Source organism: Phascolarctos cinereus, unplaced genomic scaffold (assembly GCF_003287225.1).
Source record: "Phascolarctos cinereus isolate Bilbo 61053 unplaced genomic scaffold, phaCin_HiC Scaffold_4;HRSCAF=312, whole genome shotgun sequence".
Classification (NCBI taxonomy): Eukaryota; Metazoa; Chordata; class Mammalia; order Diprotodontia; family Phascolarctidae; genus Phascolarctos; species Phascolarctos cinereus.
The window spans coordinates 371867422-371881280 of NW_027555847.1; the positions used below are offsets into that span (position 1 = coordinate 371867422).

Below are 13859 nucleotides of genomic sequence, written 5' to 3' on the forward strand. Positions count from 1 at the left end.
ACTCTTCTTTCAATATAACTTAGACTTAATAGAAATTTTGCTTTTTCATAAAGTAGTACTTTAATATTGGCATTCCTCTTAGAAATATATACAACAGCTCCCAATTAATTTTAAAAAATATTATACTGAGGGGCAGCTAGATAGGCGTAGTACATAAAGCACCGGTCCTGGATTCAGGAAGACCTGAGCTCAAATACGGCCTAAGACACTTGACACTTACTAGCTGTGTGACCCTGGACAAGTCACTTCACCCCAATGCCTAGCCCCCCCAAAATAAATAAATAAAGTTTATTGATATTCCTCCCCTCACCTTTTTTTACAGGACTATTACTTCCCACTGGCCTCTACCAGTTTACCTCTACCCACCCCATAAAAACTCTCCCCTGGAACAAATAAGTACAACTGAACAAGGTAAATACACATATTCCAATTATTTCCACTCAAATTAAAACTAATTATGGGTTTCAAGCATGCTCTGAATTTCAAACTAAATTCTACCCTGTTCCCCCATTTTGGAGAAGGCATAGGATTTTTGCAAAGTATCTCTAACACTTCTCTCTTCTCTCTCACCCTCCCTCTTCTTTTTCTCTTTTTCTGCCTCTTCCAAGTTCTAAGCAAAGGAACGTGGTCAGGGAGAGAAGGAAGAAAGTAACATCTCAGAAGATCACAGATACAGAGCTCGAAGAGACCTCGGAGGCCATCTAGTCCAAAAGGTTCTTTACAGATACAGATACTGAGACTCAGCAAAGGCACGTTACTTGTCACATGTCACACATTAGTAGTAAGCATTACAGCAGGATTTGAATCTAGGTTCTCTTGACTCAAACAACCAATCAATCAACCAACAAGCAGTTATTAAATGCTTACTATGTGCCAAACACAAGTAAGTGTTGGGGACAAAAATTCAAACAATGAAACAATCCCTACCCTGTTTTATTTCATTGGAACAGGGAACTCCTTGTAAAGGAATTCCCTCTATGAATGTAGGTCAGCATTTGCTCTACAATTCAGTCTCAGAGAGTTGCCTTGGCACTTTTGAAAAGTTGTATGATTTGCCTAAGGTCACAAAGCAAGCATATATCATGTGCCTCGGTCATCCTGAACTTGAGGCCAATTGTTCATACACAGGGGCAGCTAGGTGGCACCACGGATAGAGCTTCGGCCTTGGAGTCAGGAGGACCTGAGTTCAAATCCAGTCTCAGAGACTTGATACTTACTAGCTGTGTGACCCTGGGCAAGTCACTTAACCCCAACTGCCTCACCAAACAACAAAAAATATATAAATTAATTAAAAAATAAAAACTACTATTGGAGTCCAGCCATCCAACCAGTTACATATACAACTGATTAAATGATTGTTTAATATACATCTCTCCATTTTTTCCACAAGAAAAGTATGAGACACTTTACTAAGATTTAGGTAAATGCATATAAGCCCTGCATATGTCCTCTATTCATTGAATAATTCTGTCAAAATAAGGAAATGAAATTAGTCTGGCATGTTCTCTTCTTGATGAAGCCAGACTACTTTGTGTAATCACTGCTTCTCTAGTGAGAAGTTCACCAAGACTCTCTAATGATTTTTTTGGACTGGTATGTTGATGGAAGGAGTAACCAGCATTAGGAAGAGTGATAAAAAATGAAGTGTTGCCTGGAAAAAACTTGGGTTTAAGCCTAACTTTAAAACACTTCAAAAAGGATAGAGTGTGAGAAGATGAAATATAGAATAAAGGGAAGTTTGTTAAAAAGAGAGCTAAAGTTTTAAGGGAGGGTGGGGAGTGATGGAGCTAAGGACAACAGACATCTAAGTTGAATTATAGCAATCAGGGGAGTAAGAGATAAGAATCTGTTAGCTGCAGGACAGGAGAGGTGCTAATTGACTGGAGTTTATCACAGCTGGGTTCTACAGTTTGACAGTAATGGAGTTGGGAAAGATAGTGAGGGGAAAGCAGCCATTTTAATACTAGGCAATACCCAGATGAGGCTGCCACTTTATTCCTCCACACTTCCTCTTCACAAGCCTTAAGGCAGGCTGGTGTTGGAGTCAGGAGGGTAATGTGTTGAAGAGGGCTTTAGTCCTAGGCATCTCCTAGCTATTTCATTCTACCCATCCTTTTCTCCCCCATTCTTCCAGTGAAGAGTTGAGGCTGTGGAAGAAATTGGATATCTGTATTGGACATGGTAGTGGTGTCACCTTTATCTACCTGTGCTTTTGGTGGTGACAGAGAACTGAGAGATAGCCCATGCAATCTTCCTCACTTTAATATTCAACTTTTCTCTATCCCTGACTAATTCCTTGGTCAACCAAACTGCTAGAAAAAGCCACCTGCCCACACTACCTCCACTTTTTTCACTTACTTCTCAGTACTTCATCACTTGACTGAAACTCACCTTTCCAAAGTTATAAGTTTATAGCTACCAGATCTCTTTCTCTCAATCCTCTTCCTCCGACCTCTCTGCAGCATTTCATTGCCCTCCCTCTCTTCTGAATGCTCTCTCCTGTTTTGTGTGACACTTCTCTTTTGTGTGTCCACCTATTTGGCTGGCCATTCATTAATTTCCTCTAATAGATCACTATCTATGTCCTGCTTACCCTTAAATTGTGGACATCCAAGACTCTGTCCTGGGCCTTCTCTACCTCCTTCTTCCTCATCATCTCCCATGGACTAAATTATTATCTCAATGCATATGATTCTAACTTAAATATTCAGCCTTCATCTTTTCCCCTGAACTCAATACCCCATCATCAACTGCTGATTAGGTATTTTCAACTCAATATCCTTATAGGCTAATCAAATTCAAAATGTCCAAAACAGAACCTATTATTTCCCTCCCAAACCTACTCTCTCTTTAACTTCCCTACTTTTATTGAGGGCACACACCTCCATACTTGGTCGTCTGGGTTTGCAATCTCCAAGTCATCCTTGACCTTTTATTCTTCCTCATTCCCCCATGTCCAGAGAGTTTCCAAATTTTGTCAATTCTACCTCCATATCTCTCTCATCTGCCCCCTTCTCTTACTCACATAGCTAACAATCTAGTTCAGGGCCCAATTACATTTCACTTGAACCACTGCAAAATCATCCTAATTGAGCTCCTTAAGTCCCTTCCCTCTCCAATCTATTCTCCATAGTCAGGTGGCATCCACAGGGATGCTAAAATGATTCTCCTAAAACCCCAGTATGACCATATCATTCACCTGCTAAAAAGAAAAAGTTGCAGTGGTTCCCCAATCACCCCTAGGATCAAATACACATTCCTGTTTGGCATTTAAAATTCTATTCAACCTGGCTCCAGGTGATAGTTTTAGCTTACTGTAGGTTACTCTCATGCATCTTTTTGTTCCAGCCATATTTGCTGTTACTGGTTCACAATGTTGAATCTCCAATCATGCCTGAAAATCACTACCTCTTCACCTTTGTTTTTTGGAGTCCCTGATACCTTTCAAAGTCCATCACTTCCTGCATGAAGCCTTTCTTGACTACTGGTACCTTGCTATTGTCCTGGCCCTGTAATTTCATGTAAAAGAAACTCCCGGTTGAGTGAACTCTTTTATCATTGGAGGTCAGTGTCTTCCTTGAAACTTGTTTTCCTGGCCACTTGAACTCCAAAATTACCTTGTAAATATATTGAATTTACTTATGTGCACATTTTGTTCTCCCCACCAGAACGTAAGCTCCTTGAGAGAAGGAATTCTTTATTTTTTACTTTGTATCTTCAGTATCTAGCATAATACTTGGCACTTAATAAACATTTGCTGAATGAGAGGGAGTTCTGGAGACCAGAGAACTCCATACACTCTCCGTCAGAAATAAATACAGTGGGACTCATCAAGTAGAATGTCAGATTGAGTAAAAAAATTTTTTTAACGCATTGATTACACAGGATGGTTTTCAAAGACCTTAGTGCAGTTTTAACCTACTGCAGTTTTGTTTGTTTTTATAGCCATTTATTATCCCTCCCTTTCACTGTTCCCCCCCCCACTGAACAACAAAAAAAAATGGAAAACCCTCACAATAAATGTACATAGTCTAGCAAAAAATAAAAAGTATACATGTATGTGTGTACATATAAAAAAACATGAAACAGGTTATAGTCTAGCCCCCCCGCCAAATGTATATATGTATGTTGCGTGTGCACACGTGTGTGTGTGTGTGTGTGTGTGTGTGTGTGTAAACATGAAATAGGTTATACCTATTTACAGGTTGTTCCCAAAGGTGCAATTTTATTAAGGCTTAATAATGAAGCACAGAGAAGGGAAAGATAATGGCTATAAAAACAAATGAGGACAATTTAAAAATAAAATCCATATATTCCTGAAAAAATGTATGTAAAATATTTTTTCTAATTTTTTTTTACCTGTTAGAGTAGTTTACTACCTAAAACAATAATGATTTATTCTTCAAAGGATGAATTCTTTTATATTACAAATAATTTACTAACTACATGTTTTGAAAGCTCATATTTTTGCATATCTTGAAGTGAGACAAATCTATATGCAAAAAGGTTTATTTTTAGTTAAAAATTTATGGCATGTGTTGAGGGCTTAATGAAACACCTTCATGTTTTATATGGTCTTAGAGGTTACCTTACAAATACTGTTTAAAAAAAAAAAACAACCTAGAGTGCACACTCCAGCAGTCTTTTCTGGACTGTTTTCTCTTTTATCATAGCATATTTGAAGTTGTTCAGAAAACATTAATATAAGCTAAGACAATCAATACTGGCCAAAAATATCAATATGAATTAGTCTGGTTTTGTAAAATCAAGTACTTTGTACACAGTAGGCACTCAGCAAATATACTGATTTTATATGAAATCAACTTACTATCTATCATGAAAAGTAAAAATGTGCAAAAGGATAAAATCCAATGTAAATGCAGAGATGTACATTCATCCAACCTATCGTAAGTGAACACCACATAAACTGCTGTACTAAAAAAAATGACCATTTTTGAAGAGGTTGGTCTTATCCCTCAAAGGTAGGTAATTAACAAAAACAAAAACAGAACAGTTTTTGTTTTAAACAAAAAATTAAGCTGAAAGGTTAAGAAATCATAAAAACAGAACATTAAGAATAGGAGACAATCTGAAAACAGACAAAAATGCTCTCCCCTCATGCCCTTCCTTCAAACTGTAATCCATCAAAATGGCTCTTGAGTATGCCTCAGCCCCAACATCTGCTCCACTGGGTTCTCTCCTACTTTTGACCAACGGCATGGAGGACTCTAAGTCAATCAAAGTTAAGTGGGTAAGAAACAGTAGAAAAAACCCTCAAGAAACTGTAAACATCATCATCACCACCACCACCACTGACTCACCTTTATAGTGTACCATTTTCTCATTTATTTAGCAACTGCTATGTGTCGAAAACTCTGCTAGACTCTGGGGATAAAATTTCAAAATACCCTCAAAAAGGCATACACAAAGGTTGAGTGGCTGTGACTAATCCACCAACAAACTGCTATTAAGTAAAAGAGCACTCTAAGAAGAGGTACTTATTTTTCTGACCCCTACCTTTTTAATGGAAGCATCTCTGGCCAGGACTTGTAATAAGTTTTCTCTTTCCCCCGGGCAGTTTCTACTCTCGAGTACCTAACCCTCAATTTAACCCCTACAGAGAGTTTTCTCTGGGCATATTTATGGAGAGAGGAGTAGGAGAAAATGAGGCCATGTGCCCTGACAGTCTATCCTTGTTCTAGGCACTGAAAACAGCACTCTGATTTGTTTTTGGCCTAGAGCAACAGAAGAAAAAGTCCTGGATCTAGTTTAGTTCTGCCTTTTGGGAAATTTATGACAAATTAGTAATAATCAAAGCCACAAGATTTGTTCTCATTTTTAGCTTCGAGTCCTCACCTAAGATAAAACCCTAGTGTTTTGGAAATATAAAAGAGAAGGTATAAATATAATTTTCAAGAACATAAAACTCTCTCCAGTCACAGATAACTCTGTCTGGACTTATTCTTCAATGGTTAGTATAACCCTCTTGCACTTTCTGCATTCCAGTGATTCTAAATCCTTGCCCACAGAAGCAAAAACTCCATTTTCCAAGACTCACCACCTGTTTCCTCTCTCTTTCCCCTGCACCCTATCCTCCAAATGTCCCACTCCAGATCTTCCTCTTTCACCGAGCTCTCTGGAATGCCTATTCAATAATTAACAAATTTGCTTTCATCTTAAATCTTTACTGTTCTTACTCCTTCCCTCTTCTTCCACTCCTTGAGACCTAGCTCCTTCCCGATGACCCTGTAGTATCCTTGATGACCTTTATACTTTGTGGAGAGGGAATGTGAAGACTTCTTGCTCCCTGCAGCCACTTCAAGACTCTCCCTCTATCACTATCACTTTGCAACCTCTCCTCCTCTGCAATTCAAACTATTCCAATGCAGATGCAGGTGCTGTTATCTACTGACCCCCCTGACATCCTCCTGCCTTCCTCAATGAGTTTAACACCTGGCTCAGAGTCTTTTCTTCCCAACTCCTCCCCTCACATTAGGTGACTTCTTACAGTTCCTCACCCAGGGTGTGCCATCTCTTAACTGTGCCTTGTGACTGGCTGTTCCCCATGCCTGGAATGCTCTCCATTCTCACCTCTACCTTCTGCCTTCCTTCATGACTCAGCTCAAATCCTTTCTTCTTTAAGAGGCCTTTCCCTTATACCTTCCACTGCTAACGACTTCCTTCTAGCATTACCTACTATATACACTGTATATATCTTGTCTGTACATAATTATTTATGTATTACCTCCCTCATTAGAATGTAGAGGTAACGACTATGGTTTTGCCTTTCTTTACATCCCTAGAGTTTAGCACAGTACCTGGCACAAAGTAACAGTTAATAAATGCTTATTGACTCACTGACTGAAGAGGAATGTATTTCTTAGGAAAGAGAAAAATTACAAGGAGTACTGTGGAAGAAAAGCATCATCATCATCTATCTCAGCAAAACCAAACAACAATGTCCTAAATCTGTATGATGTCACCATGATTTAACCTCTTGCCTTGGCTGTGCTACAGGGAGGTACTATTACCTTTTCACCAACCCCAAAGTGAACCTCCCAGCCCCAAATCCCGCCTGATCTGAAATCCTTGAGTGGCTGCTCCCTGCTCTGCTCAAACTCCCGACTCTAAGTTTCTCAGCACCTTAGTTCAAACTCCCAGCTCAGAAGCCTGTTCAGGGGTGGGTTGGGAGCCTTTTAGGGTCTCATTAAAATTCTAGGGCTGAGCGTCTCTGACTCTCATTCAGACAGATGTTCCCAGGGTGTCTGCCTCTTTGGCGACAGCAAACTCAAGAGGTTCTGTTTTGACCCATGAAACTTCCTCACCACACTTTGTGTTAGAGATATGCCACTGGTTTTTTAAAAAAGTTATTTTATATTCAAGAGCACTATCTGCAAATCAAATGAAAACAAATTCCCCCCCCCATAGTAAGCTTCCAGAAGCACTTGATAACAGAAGTGAAACAATGAATTCATGACATCTGCATCTCACTAAAGGTTTCGGAGTCAAAGAACAGACATATTTTATATTCTCATACCTGCTCTATTCCCTGAACTAGAACAGTTCTAACTGAAATAACATTAATTTTAAATAATAAGACAGTTATGTGATATTAAGATGCAATCATTCATAAAATTAGATTTTTTTTTAAAAAAATCTTAAAATACTACTGAAAAAAAGTGTTTAGTTGTCTAAATTTCAATAGGAACCTTACCTTAACTAATAAGCCAAACTTGTCAAACATCCAGATATTTTTTCGTGCTACTTCTTCTGAAATACCATTTTCCACCATGGCCATAACAATGAGATTTGCAATCCCAAGAGCAGCCTGATTAACAAAATTTGAACTTCAAAAATCAAAGGAATATATTTCTTAATTTTATTAATTTGCATAAAGAACTATTTTATCCTTTTAAATCAAGACCAATATTTTTACTGATTATTGCTGTTGGAAATGACATAGGTTTCCCCTTCAAAAATCTTAAAGTCTGCATTCCATGAGATCCTCATGGATACATACATACACTCACACATTTCATGTAGGGATGCCATGAGGTATGTAGCTATCTACACACAGACATAAATATAAACATAAATGTGTATATATGCATATGTTTATGTATACATATATCTGTACATGTTCCTATTCACCGCAACAGATGTGACCTTGAAGCAACAGAGACTATGGCAACAGAGTAGAAGATCTGGCCTTCATTGCCATTGTTGGAAAGGCTTTGAGTATGGGTTGAAGTGATGAACTATCTCTCTTGTCTGATTATCAGCCTAGCTAAGTTCAGAGAGGCTAATCACCAGTTTTGATCAGAGGAGGACGAGCTTTTCAGTCATAACTCTCAAAGACTATCAAAAAAACCACCTTCTTTTCTATATCCTCTATCCACATCATGCAATCATGATTTCTCTGTAGTCTTACACAATTTTAATATCCCATCTCTCTTTTCACAGCTAAAAATTTATTAAAAGAACTCACCTCTCCTGCACCGAGGAACAAGATAGCATGCTCTGAGATTGGTTTACCAAGAACTTTCTGTACAGAAAGAAGACCTGATAGTGCCACAGAGGCTGTCCCTACAAGAAACAAAAATGATTTAACATGGGAGAGTACATTTTATAAGTTTTTTTTTTTAGTAGGAATCAAACCTGAAATGATTTCTACCTTGAATATCATCATTGAAGGTGCAATATTTTTCTCGATATTTTCTCAGGAATCTGAAAGCATTATGATTTCCAAAGTCTTCAAACTGAATAAGTGTGTTCTGGCCATATCTAAAACCAAAGCAAAACCCATACAGAGTTGAACCAGTCATCTTTAAATAGCTTATATTTCAAAATTTTACATTATATTCTTCTTAACAATTATTTCTGTTGTTGTTCAGTTGTTTCTAATTGTGTTTGACTCTCTGTGACCCCATTTGAGGTTTTCTTGGCAAAGATACTGGAGTGGTTTGCCATTTCCTTCTCTATCACGACAATTCTTTACTGGACACTTTTGTACTCACAATCTCATCAAAAAAACAAAAAACTAGGCATCATAATGGCCGAGAAGTGTTACTAATTCAACAAAGATCTACTAAAATAGAGTATTTTGAAAGAACTTAGAGATAAACTGAAGACACTGTCCCCAAAAGCCCTTCCTTTGAAGGACTTACAACCTAATGCTGTACATGACAGGTAAATATGAAAAATAACAGAACGGGGGCAGCCAGGATAGAACACCGGCCCTGAAGTCAAGAGGACCTGAGTTAAAATCCGACCTCAGACCCAACACTTGACACTTACTAGTTGTGTGACCCTGGGCAAGCCACTTAACCCCAACTGCCTAAAAAGTAAAAAAAAAAAATTAAAATTAAAAAAAAAGAAAAGAAAAATAACAGAACACAGAGCAATGTGAAATGTAATGTATTAGGTATTACAGTAGTTCTAAGGAAGGAAAGACATATGTGGGTTGGAGTATTCCCCAAGGGTTTCAAGTAGATCATGAGACTGTAACTTGAAGAATGGGTAGAAGACAGTTCTCAGATGAAGAAATTAAAGCTCTCTATAGTCATATGAAAAAATGCTCTAAATCACTATTGATTAGAGAAATGCAAATCAAAACAACTCTGAGGTACCACATCACACCTACTGGCCAACATGACAAAATAGGAAAATGATAAATGTTGGAGAAGATGTGGGAAAATTGGAACACCAATGAATTGTTGGTGGAGTTGTGAAATGATTCAACCATTTTAGGGAACAATTTGGAACTATGCCCAAAGGGCTATAAAAATGTGCATACCCTCTGACCCAGCAATAGCACTTCTAGGCTATATCCCAAAGAGATCATACAAATGGGAAAAGGACCCACATGTACAAAAATATTCACTAGCAGCTCTTTTTGTGGTGGCAAAGAATTGGAAATTGAGGGGATGCCCATCAATTGGGGAATGGCTGAGCAAGTTGTGGTGTATGAATGTAATGGAATGCTATAAGAAATGATGAACAGGCTGACTTCAGAAAAACCTGGAAAGACTTATATGGTCTGATGCTGAGTGAAGTGAGCAGAACCAAGAGGACTTTGTACACAATAACAGCCATGTTGTGAGATGACTAATATTGATAAACTTAACCTTTCCCAGCAATACAAGGATCTAAGACATCTCCAGAGGCCTCCTGATGGAAAATGCTATCCACACCCAAAGAAAGAACTATGGAAGTTGAACTGCTATTTTTTTACTCTTCTGTTGAGTTTTGTTTCCTCTCTCTGATGGTTCCTCCTACTGGTTTTAATTTTTACTTACAACACCACTAATATGAAAATATGCTTAATAGGAATGTAAATGTATAGCTTATATCAGATTGTGCGCAGTCTTGGGGAGCATGGTGGGGAGGAAGGGGGAGAAAAATTTTAAACTCAAAAGCATATGGAAAAAGAATGGGTAAAATTTACATAAAGGACAAGTGAGAGCATTTTAAAGTAGTATAACATAAGAAGAGCTGAACAAAGGGTAACAAAGATTTACTCAGGTAAAGTTAATTGAAATCAAAGAATGTTATGGTAGAGAGGAGTTTAGAGATCATTTAGATTTAGTATGCCACTCTCTATGTTCGATGTAGAGGGCACAAGAAAGTATAGCAGTCAGTTCCTAGCCCTCCAAAGTGGTTTTGTTACTTTAATTCAAATTTCATATACTTTAAAGACAGGTTTCAAATCATTCTTCAAGTTATCTACTTTTAAATAAGGATGTCTAAATCTTTCAAGAAAAGTATGATTAAAACATCTTATTTTCATTGCTTTCAGTTAAATTAGTCTCACATTTTCTACACTGAAGTTACAGAATCAGCATGTTGTAGTAAAGAAAGGTCCCTGGAGTCAGGAAGACCTGGTGGTACTTCAAGTCCTGTTTCTGAAACCTTTCACTGCTTCTCACAATATTTTAACACTCTATGTTGAAAATGAGTTGCCAACATGCATCAATAAAGGAGATTTCTATCCTGGGAGTTAATCTACAGCAACAAAATCATAGACGAGACCAAAAGAAATGGCACAGAAACAAAATATATCAGTAGATACAATAACTGCTTGAAGACCTGAGCAGTAATAAGTGTAACAGGAAGTTCAAACTAAAAATGCAAGATGGCAATATCTTGAGATCAAGATTTCAAAACACGAGCATAAGGTAAGAGATCAGCTTGAGATAAATACAAAAGAAAACGATCTAGGGATTACAGATGTACACAAGCTACATAACAAAATTTAGTATTGGGATTATATTAATAAAATAATGAATCAAGGGCCCTAATGGGAATAGCTCTATAGAAGATCAAAAAAATAAAGGAATGGAATTTAGCCCCTATGACAAAAGGTTAAAAGGAATTGAGGTTGTTTGGCCTGAAGAACAAGAGTTACTTGATAAACTGTATTCAAGTAGAAGAATATCTGAGAATGTTGTGTGGTTGTTCCTCAAATTCCCGGAGGACAATAAGACATGGGACTTAAAAGAAATTTCAGTTAGAATTTTCTCAGCTTTCAGGGTGCTAAAACACTGGAATGAGAGGCAAAGGTAACAAGAGCACCTCGTGTTCATTATTGAAGAAGAAAATAAACAAATATTTACTAGCTCCTGATATATGGAGTTGGTAAACTGTCAATTGTTCCAATTTTTTCCAGATAGGAAGATTTCTAATTTTTTAGGAGGAATCAGGATTTGCAAATTGAAGCAACAAACAGATAAACTGAACAGGCAAGTGTTAAGCATAGTGCAGAGATTATATATCCCTCACTCATCAGTAGAACTAATCAAGAAACAAAAAGAACTGACATGACATTTTAAAATGCAATCTCTTTCTACCTTTCTGGATCAGAAACTGAGAATTATTCTTTAAAAACAAACATCTACACCCAGATTCCATCAGTTGATTAATGGAAAGAATCCTGGACTTGGAACCTGGAGATCTGTGTTCAAATTCTGGCTCCTATGTGTACTATGTGACACTGGGCAGGTCACTTACTAGCTCTGAGCTTCCATTATATCTCTGAAAAAATAGACAATATTTTCATTATCTACCTCTCGGGTTATTATGAGCAAAGTGCTTTGCAAACTTTAAAGTGCTATGCAAATGAGGTATGATTTCATAACTAGGCAGTGAGGTGATACAATGCATAGAGCTAGGGGCTACTAGGTGACACAGTGGATAAAGCTCCAGCCTTGGAGTCAGGAGGACATGAGTTCAAATCCCAGCCTCAGATACTTGATACTTACTAGCTGTGTGACCTTGGGCAAGTCCCTTAAACCCGACTGCCTCACCAAAAACAAAAACCAACCAACCAACCAACCAACCAAAAAACCCAATGCATAGAGCTCTGGACTTGGGAAGTCAGGAAGACTTGAGTTTAAATCCCCCCTCAGACACTTTCCAGCTGTGTTAATACTTGGCAAGACACTTAACCTCTCTCAGCCTCAGTTTCCTATCTGTAAAAAAGGAAAAACAAGAGCACCTACTTTACAGGTTTGTTGTGAAGATCAAATGAGTTAACGTGTTTTCCTTACAAACTATTCTGCAAATCATAAAGTGGCATATAAATGCTATTATCATCTTACAAAGTTTTATTGCTATTTTTAACACAGAAATTTAAATTTAACTTATAATTGGAAGTCCCTCTCATACAAACTAGTAATTTTCTTTAATACTTTGATATACTTGTAATTTCATTAAATACCTGTCAGTAATGGCTTCCATAAATTCATCAATAAGGTCGTCGTAACGCTGGGAGCGATCTCTTTTCTGATATAAGCCCATATAAAATGGATCTTTTAATAGTGACTATAAAATAAAACAAACAGTATAAAAATAAATAACCTTATTTACATAATTTCTATGTAAAAATGTAGCATTAAATTAATTAACAAGAAGCTAAGATTCTTGCCATTTTTCCTAAAACCCCTTTAGTAGCTTTAGACTTCACTTTATCACACCAGATATAATATGTTTAGTTTTGGCCACAAACCTGCTGCTAAAACAAATTCAATCAATAATTCAGAGCCAAAAATATATAATGCGTAGAAAATTTCTGCCTTTCTTATTCATCATTTAGAAAAAAATACAAGAGAAATAATTTTCTTAACAAAGAAGTGGAAGACAAATCAGAGGGTGGAAAATGTTAAACTCACTGGATTGTCAGTTCCCACGTCAATACACACAGGGAGGCACTTATCTGGTCGTATTCCAGCACAAGCTGTATATAAACAAAGCTTTCCTACTGGAATTCCCATTCCATAGACACCCAGATCTCCAAGACCCAATATTCTCTCTCCGTCAGTTACCACAACAGCCTTAATTACAAAAAGATACACATTAAAAGTTAAATCAAAATATTAGAGGTTAAAATGGTATTTTTACAAGATTGACTTTTTACTGTACTTGTAACTATAACTTTGTAATTCAAATTATTTACCTTAAAAACTTTAAAAGAAAATAACCTAAAAAGTACACTTGACATTCTAGAACTACTCCTTGATAAAAGCATATTAAAAAGGTAATGAATTAAAACTAATTTCTATCTGCTAAAAGTTCTGGCTTAAGTACAAGTCTTCTCCCTGGTAAGCCTTGAATTTAAACATAAAGGCGAAAGAATGTGGTAAAGGAACAAAAGCCTTACATGTGTCAAATCACTATACTTATGGAAGGAATACAAAAGAAATTGTCACATAAACAACACCTGCATGAGGCGGATCACTAAAATACTGTAATGGATGAAAACGGCTCTTTAGCTAAAGATAAATCTAAAAGGCTTAGATAGAACTGTGAGTTTCATTCTCTCAGTATTTATCCCTTCAGTTAGAACTAATAAAGTTCTTTCC

The 13859-nt window shown here is 37.1% G+C and overlaps 1 protein-coding gene across 1 annotated transcript in view; it reads right to left on the bottom strand.

Moving 5' to 3' along the window:
* ME2 (malic enzyme 2) overlaps positions 1-13859 on the bottom strand; it is an 85680-nt gene that overhangs the window by 31716 nt on the left and 40105 nt on the right. The window contains exons 6-10 of the mRNA XM_020972322.2: positions 13170-13331; positions 12719-12822; positions 8675-8784; positions 8489-8586; positions 7715-7828 (exon numbers count right to left, since the gene is read on the bottom strand). Coding sequence (XP_020827981.1) covers positions 7715-7828; positions 8489-8586; positions 8675-8784; positions 12719-12822; positions 13170-13331 — 588 coding nt within the window. The remainder of the gene's footprint in view (positions 1-7714; positions 7829-8488; positions 8587-8674; positions 8785-12718; positions 12823-13169; positions 13332-13859) is intronic.